General features: G+C 34.4%; 2 protein-coding genes across 4 annotated transcripts in view; one reads left to right on the top strand and one right to left on the bottom strand.

Moving 5' to 3' along the window:
• Positions 1-19: 19 nt before the first annotated feature.
• The window catches only part of Exo70 (Exocyst 70), a 52234-nt gene continuing 42319 nt past the window's right edge, over positions 20-9934 (bottom strand). Inside the window, exons 2-12 of the mRNA XM_064357614.1 lie at positions 4681-6279; positions 4470-4635; positions 4197-4396; positions 3803-4144; positions 1336-1695; positions 1111-1290; positions 831-1065; positions 562-778; positions 405-513; positions 221-354; positions 20-170 (exon numbers count right to left, since the gene is read on the bottom strand). Coding sequence (XP_064213684.1) covers positions 68-170; positions 221-354; positions 405-513; positions 562-778; positions 831-1065; positions 1111-1290; positions 1336-1695; positions 3803-4144; positions 4197-4396; positions 4470-4635; positions 4681-4731 — 2097 coding nt within the window. The 5' untranslated portion in view covers positions 4732-6279 and the 3' untranslated portion in view covers positions 20-67. The remainder of the gene's footprint in view (positions 171-220; positions 355-404; positions 514-561; positions 779-830; positions 1066-1110; positions 1291-1335; positions 1696-3802; positions 4145-4196; positions 4397-4469; positions 4636-4680; positions 6280-9934) is intronic.
• Positions 6161-9934, top strand: part of stet (stem cell tumor) — a 44980-nt gene continuing 41206 nt past the window's right edge. Inside the window, exons 1-4 of one of the 3 annotated variants that reach the window (XM_015982544.2) lie at positions 6161-6302; positions 6359-6623; positions 6674-6697; positions 7602-7766. In XM_015982544.2, the coding sequence (XP_015838030.1) occupies positions 6399-6623; positions 6674-6697; positions 7602-7766 (414 nt within the window). In that variant the 5' untranslated portion in view covers positions 6161-6302; positions 6359-6398. 3 annotated transcript variants of the gene reach the window in all.

Genomic DNA, 9934 nt, shown 5'->3' with positions numbered 1-9934 from the left:
CAAAAAATATGACAAAACCCAAGTTTCGGAAAAATTTATTTATTTATCAAACTTTCAAATTCTATATTTAGGCCGCCACATCAAAGAAACGGTCAATAACCGCGGACACCTCATCAGGCTTATGCTTGATGTACTTTTCCGGGTTCTTTGTAAATTGGACACCTGCATACCTGTGAAACACACACACAATTTAATTTTTACACACAACCAACTCACTTACATGTTATAAAACGAATTGTATTTCGGAATAATCAACTCTTTATTATCCCTTTTGATACTTTCGCGCAATTCGACGTCTGGAATCGAATATCCGCGCTGAACTTTGGCGATGTCTTCAATTTCTTTATTAAAACCCTGAAAAAACCGTTTTGTGGCGCCATTTTTTAGGTTTTAAGGCCACTCACAGCAAATTTCTCCTTAATTACGGCCCTGTCTTTATCACGGAGCTTATCACCGTGCAAAAGATTAACAGGCGAGTCGTCACACCAGATGTAGTTCAAGAGTTTGCCCCAACTGAAAAATATACATAGAGGGCGCCACCCTCCCATTCACTACTGATACCTTTGCGAGTAAGCTTTCTTGTGTTCTTGGATAGAGTTATAGTAATATTCCTCACATTTCGGTTCGGAAATTAGGTACAACTCCAGTAATGAGCTGCGCTGGAGCGACTTCAGCACATAATTGTTGTTATTTAAGCGGAAAATTGCCTTCAAAGCTGGGTCACTATACTGTTCGCTTTTACTAATCAACGTGTGGTTCAACTGCACTAAAACCTTCTCTAAAATTCGAAAAATAAAAACGTCCACTCAAGTTTGATCAAAAATTATTACTAATATAAAGGCCCAGAAGGGCCTTGTTCGTGTCAGCGGCCTTCAAACGGTCCAATTGTCTCGAATAACTAACATCCTGTGCCAGAACCATGCCAATAGTGTCGGTATAATCGAGCAATTGTTCCAAAAACATGATCACGTTGCTTGTGAGCTCGTGCACGGTCCCGTCGCTAGGCAACTGCGTCACCGAATCGGACCGTAAACTCTCGATGAAGTCCTCGAGTGCTTTCGCCCCCTAGCAACCAATCAAACACCACCAACAACCAATCAAATCGCTCACCGTCGAGTGCAACATCCCCAAAATGGCGTCAAACTTCGACTTGACATTCAAATCGCACTCCTCCACCGTTCGTTCAAACTCGGGTTTCAGCGAACGCAGCTGCTTCAAAATCGGGAAAACGACCAAAACTGTGCCGAAATCGTGCCGACTGATGCATTTCTTCGCACGCGAGACTATATTCTGAAACCTTTTTAAAAAAGTGATAACACAACCCTGGCTACAAACCTCGCCATCTTGGACGATTGTGTCCATGGCCTCCCTGACTATCAATTCGAAAACTCGGGGCTGGTGCCTTGGCGCGATTATGCCCTTGATCAAGGCTTGCTCGATTTGCATCAGTTTGTGTAGCGCGATCACGCACACTAGATAATTCTCTAGTTCTTGCTCGTTGTCAAACTCCTCCCCGTTGTAGGAGGGGTCGAGGTGGGAGGAGGCGCGTCGGGTGCCGAGAGTGAAACCTGTCGAATGTTCAAGCGTTTGCGATGCTTTTAAAAGCATGCGATTGGCTTTGCGTTCGAAGGCGTGGTGGAGGCGGCGCGTTGATGGCTTGCGACTAGCTTCATGTCGGTTTTGAAATTTGGGGCGCTACAATTTGTTTTTCTCAAGTTGGTATTAGAGTGGTACTAACTAGGCCTGGGCGATTTTGATTTCGAGTAATCGATTAATCACATCGACAGTTAGAAAAACAGTTGGAAAATGTTTACCTACTTTTAGAATATACAACTGGTTCAGAATGGCAACAAAAACAAAATATGCGATATTGGTAGATACCACACAAAGGGTGATATAATGGGCGACCACCATGGGGATCTCAGTTATTATTCGAAAGTAAAATTAATTAATTAAATTAATTAAGAATAATAATAATAATAATTTATTAATAATTAATTAATTAAAATGAATAAAACCAAAATTAATTTTTACATTACCATAAAGTGCCCAAATAATGTGTTTTAAAAAATTGTTTCAAGATTCTAGATAATTAAAGTGGCCGAAATCTAACGCGAAATTTTCTGAGAAATCCACATTTGTTTTTGTATTTACGGTATGACCAATAGTTTAAAAGATATTAGTAAAAAACTACTTGAAAAATTCTACTTATTAGATAGGTTTTAAAGTTCTTTTCTTCTAGTTTTTTAGTATTTTTAAGTAAATAACTTTTTAGATAGATTAATTCCTAGATACTGCCTGGACAATTTAATTTATAAAAATGGTACCGCTGTAAAAAATAAAATAAAATTACTTTTCAAATTACCAAAAAATGTTATAAGTTATAAGAACTTGTCTTGAGTTCTTAAACAATCAGAATAACTGGAATCTAATGCAGAATTTTCAGAGAATTCCAAATCTGCTTTTGTTTTTACGGTACCATCAATAGTATAAAAAATATTATTAGAAAAAGCTCTCAAAATACCAAAAGTTTTAAAATAAAAAATTAATTGATCATTATTTAAGCCCTTTTTTATTTTTTTTTGTATTTTTAATTAACTATTTTTAGTTACATTTAATTAGTTATTTTCAGGTACTGTTTAAAATGTTAGATTTATCAAGTGGTACGGCTAAAAAAAGGAATAAAACCAAAATAATTAAAGTGTTATAACAGATTGTCTCGAAACTATCAGAATAGCCTGAGTCTAATGTAAAATTTACGACCATTTAGTTTCAAAGATATTGGTAAAAAAAAACACTTGAAATACAATCTTGCAAAATTTCTTGCAGTATTTATTTATTCTTTTTGTTTGTGTTTCTCACTATTTTATGATATTAGCATAATACGTAATTTAATATTACGTAAAATTATTACAGACATTGAAAAGACCACCTTTTGTAACTTATGCTTAAATGTAACAGCAGTTGTTAATCTTAATTGCAGTTTTGTAAATTTACCGAAGTATTACATGATTTTTTTAGTGGAAAAATTCTAACTTAAAATTCACACACTTCACTAATTTGTTGTCTTTTTTTTTGAGCCCAACATGTGCTCGCTATGATCCATTACTTATAGTCTTTAAGTATACAATTGTTTTAATAACATTTTGTAATCAAAAAATTAATCTTCTACACTTTTAGTTCTCTTTCAAATTCCAACAAAAAACACTTTATAACTACAGAAAAAACCGCATAACCAAAGCCCAATCTAGTATTTAGTATTTATCACGTATTCTTAATCTAATTCTCTCTAATGTAAGAAGTTAACACTCTTAATTTACAATAATTCTTTAGTGAAACCAATTTTAAGCAGAAGCGGAAGTAAAGAAGGTTAGGACAGACAAATAAAAATTTCCAGTATTTCGATTCTAATATTCTCCATTGTATCATGCAGAAACGTCTAAAAAGATAACTTATTGTGTCTGAAACTATACTTATGTTGTAAATGATCTGTAAGTAGTCTAATATTTATATTTAGTACTTTCTGTTAGTGTTTAATTATATTTATAATTTTGTTTTATTATTAAATGAAAAAAAAAACGAACAAGGTTTAGATTGAATTCAAATTTGCCGCCACTATCCGTAGCGCCATCTGAGTAAAGGTTTATTTCCGACGGAAAAACCCGAATAGTTCCGAAAAATTCCGGATAAAATTTTTATATTTGAACGTACTTTGTGTCAATAACGATTAACCGATTATTTGATTAATCAACTGATTACTCGATTATCTTGCCCAGCCCTAGTACCAGCACAAGTTACCAACCAGCATTGGTGAACTGGCAACACCATGGACACTCCCACCGCTTACGCTCTTCTGGTGGTTGCGTAACATGGTCAAAGACCGCTGTAAAACAGCCCCACGCACTTTACCATAAACTGTTAAATATTCATCTCGGCCGTTGTCAAGTAGCCAATTTGCGATTTTAATCAAATAGGCTTTCGTATGGTCTGGAATTTGAACAGGTGGGAGCTTTTCGCGGTTGTCAGAATTCTCGTAATTGATCAAATCGAGGAGAACGACCGGAAGCATTGGAGTGTTGTATTTGTCCAAAATTGTTTTAAATTCGGAATTGAGTTTGTCGCTACCTTTATGAAATAAAGTGGTCTAAAAACCTGTTTTAAATTTTGTTGACCTAAAAAATGGGGGTTAGACGTACGACATTTTCGAGTTCCACGCTTTGGGGGATGTGTTTTTCGAAATATTTCTGGGCTTTCGCCAGGCGATTTAATGAGTGGATGTAGTCGTCTAAATCGATACCGCTCTCACCAGGTCCTTTCTCAATTGTGCTTTCAACGTCACTTGATACGTTGTAATAGCTTATAACATCGTCGAGATATGTGAGAGTTTGGTCGATATCTGGTTATTTGAGTCAAGGAAAATCAACTAAATTTGATATTTGAGACGAAAACTAGGGGCGTTTCAAGGATACTGACTTGTGATTTTTGTAAATTTTCGGTATCATTGTAGACCGGTAAAATAGTGTCTTCAAGCCGTGAAAGACGCTCCTCAAACGAATTGAGAATCGTATCAATGCCTTTCGTGATTTGAGAGCTTTTTTTCAGTCTTTCAGTCAGCAAAGATAGGTTAGATTTCTCCTACGGGCATAAGTTAGATTATGTCACGATTACCAAATCACTGACTTTCTCCAATTTGCTTGTAATCTCATAAGTGCGTTCCTCGATAATATTCATCTTGTTTAATCCCAATATTTTGGAGAATTATTTCCAAAATTGAAGACTTTACGAGCAAAACATTATTGACGTCTTTTGTTACTAAATCAACAAACTTGACAATTGGCAAATCCCTAAACTAGAGAATGCTACGGAGGACTATAAGTTAGGAGACGAAAGAAAATACGAAATCTCAAAATTATCTGAACCCAAAAAAATAGTCCGGTGGAGTAAAAATGAGGGCGCTTCAAACGTTATATTGTTTCGGCGCCAAATTTATTTAAACCCAACGAATTCACTATTACTTGAAAAAAAACGCGAAAATATTGAGCTTTGTACTCTTAATGGTCTAAAATTTTCATAAAAAAATACGAGAAAAAAAATTATTAAAATTTTACAATTTGCGTTTCGTCCCGTATTTTTCAAGACTTTGCGAATATAGTTAAAGATACAAGGAAATAATTTTGAAGAAATTTGTAGAGAAATAAATTTAATATAAAAAATTCGTGACGCCATATCTCTATCGTCAACAGTTTAGGTTCTAAAAACGTTCAAAAACGCTCAAGTAACGGAAACGTAATTTATACCTAAACTGTTCTTCAACAGTTTATCTTCATGTTTTTATCTTCATAAAAACATGGTGTCCCGGACTTTTTTGTAAAAAATTTAATTTTCTACAACTTTCTTTTTAACATTTTTCTTGCATCTGTAACTCTATTCACAGCGTTTTGAAAAATATGGGGTAGAGTGCAAATTGGTACAAGTTTTTTTAAATATAGTTTACGATAAAATTTTTGTATTATGTTTATGTCCTACTATGGAGAATTTAATATTCTATGTGCCTATATTTTTTTCTTTGCTATGTGTTAAACGGTATACAATTTTTTTTTCAAATTCATTGGTCTGAAAACATAGGACGGGAACGTTTTATTTTCTACATCTTTTCATATCCTAACCCTTAAATATTTGTACTCTAAATAAAGTGCTACTTTCGAAATTTTCTATACGTTTTTAACGTCCTTCGCGCATTTGGGTGGAAAACATAAAGTAATGTATAATTACTGCGAAAGCAAGATGATTATTTAAAAGAAAAACATTGTCAAACTTGACAAACAACAAATCCCTAAACGATTCGAAAAAATCTAATTCTCCCTTAAATTTAATGAAAAGAAACGGAATTTCTGATTATTTGGTCTAGACACGCACCCTCTGTGATTCACGCTTGTCGCCCGTCAAATGTTTCACCCTAACTTCGGCCAAAACCACCCCAATCTTCCCCCGGCCGACTAGATTTAAAATCAATGAAACCTTACGATTTTCTCGAGAGGGGATGAATTTTCACGATAGGGGAATTTCGAGTTGACGTTGGGGAAAAGTGGAAATTGCCGGAGTGCAGAACGTGTGGCGTGTTTTTGTTTTTTTTCAGTTTTTTTGAGACAGGTGTATGGTTTTTTAGTGCGAGGAAAACCTTTTCGTTGAGTTTTTCCGATTGTGAATGGTGCTGTGAGGAAAATTCGTCCATTTTTTCAGTTTTCGTACCACTTAATCGGCGACAAGGATCATTCACAGCTGTAACAACAACAATAACAGTAGTAAAATAAAAAACAATATGCAAAGACAATTTTTTGGCATAAATTGCAAATTTTAGTTAGCCGAGACGCAAACCGGTCCATGCAGTTACCGGTATTATGCTGTCGCACTCGGCGTGGCCTCATCGAGTGTCGCCCTCTACCACCCAAATCCTGCCAACAAATCTTACTCATGCCCAATCATCGGAATCCGGAATCGAACCCGGACACATAGCGACAATCACCGGATCTTTGGCCTCGTTTCCGGATCATTACGACACGGATCACACGGATCTGGCGAGCGAATCGGACGAGGCCGAACTCAAACGAACACTTTTACGAGACGTGAGCGCCCAAAAATGCAAAAAACACAAAATATATACTTTTTATTACAGCAATGGCGCCAGTTTTTCGACAAGGTACACACGGATGATCAAAAAATCCAACAAATAACTGTTTCTGATGAGTATGGAAAGTGCTTTTTTCGCTTTTAGCATCTTTTAATATCACAAGTGAACATGTTTTCTTATTTTTTTGATGTCTATTACGTGTCTTTTATGTAATTTTATCAAAAACTGGCCATCATGTCAAATCTCAGAAAAAAAAATATTCAAAACCGCCAAAATCTTTGAAAAATCAAAATTTTGAAAATCAAGTAAACCTAAAAAGAAAAACTTTTTAAATAAACGCCACAATATACAGGCTGTTTCGCTTAAACGGCATATTAAAAGTACTGAATGTTCTAATAATTATAAGTATCTGCAAATTGTGTAAAGCCGCGATATTTTCAACATGGCGGCACTTCCGGTTATACCGGAAGTCGGTATTAACTTTCTTATTTTGAATAAAAAGATATGTTTTTTACTGCGTTTCTAGATAAATCAAGTTATTTTAAAGGGATTTTCATGAGATTTCCCTAAATTTAGCCGATACACCAATCAAATTGGCTCAATTTGGTCACGTGATCAGTTAATCACGCATTTAATTGCGGATTAAATTAATGACGTTTATAAACCGATCCTTAGTCTTAAAAATAGTAAGCACATCATTAAGTGCTTTGAAATTGTGATCATTTTTTTATTTTTTTTTCGAAATTCCTTTGAGTTTTTGAGTTAAGTTAAAAAAATATGTTTTAATAAAATTTAAATATTTAGCATTTAATATTAAAATTATTTATTAAATATTTAATAAATTTAAATAAAGTTAATCTAGATATAATTTAATATAAAAGATAGCAAAAAAAAATTGTTGTGCTTTGTATTTAAAGAAGCAATTTCCATACTCTGTAACAAGTTGGTGACTTTTAACGCCGCGTGTTGGCAGTACGACCCGGAGGGTTTCGGGGAAATCCCCTGGGGCGACTTGATTTCAGCAATGTCGGACCCGGAGTTTCGTCATCGCGTCGGCACTGGAAAACGCGAGATCCTGTTAGAAAAGGCCAGGAGTGCCACAACACCGGCGATTACATTCCAAGATTTCGTGAACGTGGTGAGTTTTTTATTTCGCATTAAGCTAGCATTGAAACGTCGGGGTTTTTGATTCTATTGTGTTTTTCATAAATAAATTCGCCGATGTAAAAGCGCCCGCCCACACTAATGACATTTTTCAAATTCCTCGTTAGTGTGACAAGCAATAAATAACTCGTCCAAATCCGGCCGTTTCACACCGACAAAGTAGTCACAACAGTGAAAGAGCCGTATTTCTCCCCCGATCGTCTATTGTTATTGGGGGATGCTGGGAATTTTGGTACGGCGTGTGTGGTACGCCTGGGGGTGACGTCTCATTTACGCGTCGATTGACTTTCGTTATGTCACTTTTGTTTTTATCGCGGCCTGCTCGATGAACTCGGCGAATTCTTTGCATTGCGACGACGGTCGATTTCAAGGCCGAACGCGGGTGGTGCACCTTCATCAGGGGCCCACTACCTACCTGAAACTCACTCTCGCTATCTGCGAGATAAGCTCATTGCGAAAATTATTGCACCGATGGATGTGTGCTGGTGCTGCTGCTGCTGCTCCTGTTGCTGCCGCTTCTGCGGTATTCAGGAACTGGTTTCGGTTGTAGAGGAATAAAAAATAAAAACACCGAGACGAAGACGAGTGAAGGAAAAAAGAGACAGTCGGAACGCGCTGATTAGTCAATTTAATTTAATCGCGACGATGGCGAATAAATTCCAAAGGTGGCCGCTTTATGACCGCGGAATAATGAGCGAGCGCGGCGACGCCATGCGACGACATCGAGAAGCATTTCTGACAGGAGAAATGTCAAAAAAGTTGCCAACCTTACCTATTTCTAACACATACTGTATAATACATTCCCAAAAAAACGATATTCTCAATACATTTCTTATTTAGATGTCGAATATAATATTATCTACTTGTTTTTCAATATATTATAATATATTTTTACTTCTTTAAAAATAGAAAGGGTTGAACTTGAAAAAGTAGATAATCAACAAAATCATGTCATATCACCTCAAAAATTAGTTTATGTACGAGTTAACGTTCCAAATAAAATAATTTATCTATCAAATTCTGCTTTTTTTTTTTTAGGTAAGTAAGTTTCTGGTTCGTTCGTTCATGTCCGGTTGTTTTGAAAACGAAAAACCTCAAAATCTAAGTTTTTTCGGACAAAATAAAATAAATTCAGTGATTTTTTACTGCTCTTTTTCGTTTTTTAACAGTAAATAAAACTTAAAAATAATACATAAAATAAATGAAGAAATAAATTAAAATTATAAACATAAAGACTATATAATAGTATATTAAAAAACAAGTTTTACTAAAGGTTGATTTCCCTAAATTCATTAAAATACAATGTACTTTAATAAGCCCTAAACGACTCCCACTTATTTTTATTTTATTAAATTTATTTTTTAAGTTTTCATTACTTTTTTTCCTATTACCAGAACGATCAAATTAAAAAAAAATAAAATTGGCCTGCTCAAGAATTTTTTTAAATGACAAATAGCAAAGATATGTATTTTGTGCATTACTTGAATAACTGTCTACCCAAATTATGTAAATTTTTCAACAGGAAATAAAACTTCAAATAATACATAAAATAAATTAAGAAATAAATTAAAAAGATAAACATATTATAGTATATTAAAAAACAAGTTTTATAAGGGTTGAGTTAATAATAAGGGTTAATAAGCCATAAAAGACTCCCACTTATAGATGTTTATAAACGTATTATAAACGCAAAGTATAAAAAGTTATATAATTTTTTATAAAAAATAAAAATAATAACAATTAAGCATAAAGAGCTTTATCTTTTTGTTTTTTAAATATATAGCATGAAAATACTTAATATGACACATAAACACAAAAAAATAATCAAAAAACAATCATCATTTATAAAAAAAGTAAGAACAAAAAGATAAATCTCTTTGTTTTTTTTTAAATTATTTTTCCTTGTATTATATTTTTTGCTTTTTTTCGGACAAAATATTTGATACTCCGGGTTTTCATAAAATTAGTACCTCAGCCCCCTTAACAATCAATAATTTAAAAGTATGGCTTTTGAGCGTTGGTATTTTGGCGATCTAATTAAAACGACAGGCCAGTGGTCGTGTATTTTTTACGGTACTCCTAAATCACGTCCTCATCAAGCTAACAAGGCCGTGCAAGTTTCCTGCCGTCTTAATTAAATTA

This window comes from Tribolium castaneum, chromosome 6 (genome assembly GCF_031307605.1).
Source record: "Tribolium castaneum strain GA2 chromosome 6, icTriCast1.1, whole genome shotgun sequence".
NCBI classification, from domain to species: Eukaryota; Metazoa; Arthropoda; class Insecta; order Coleoptera; family Tenebrionidae; genus Tribolium; species Tribolium castaneum.
The sequence above is the reverse complement of the archived record's forward strand: the minus strand, read 5'-3'. Positions and strand labels throughout refer to the sequence as shown.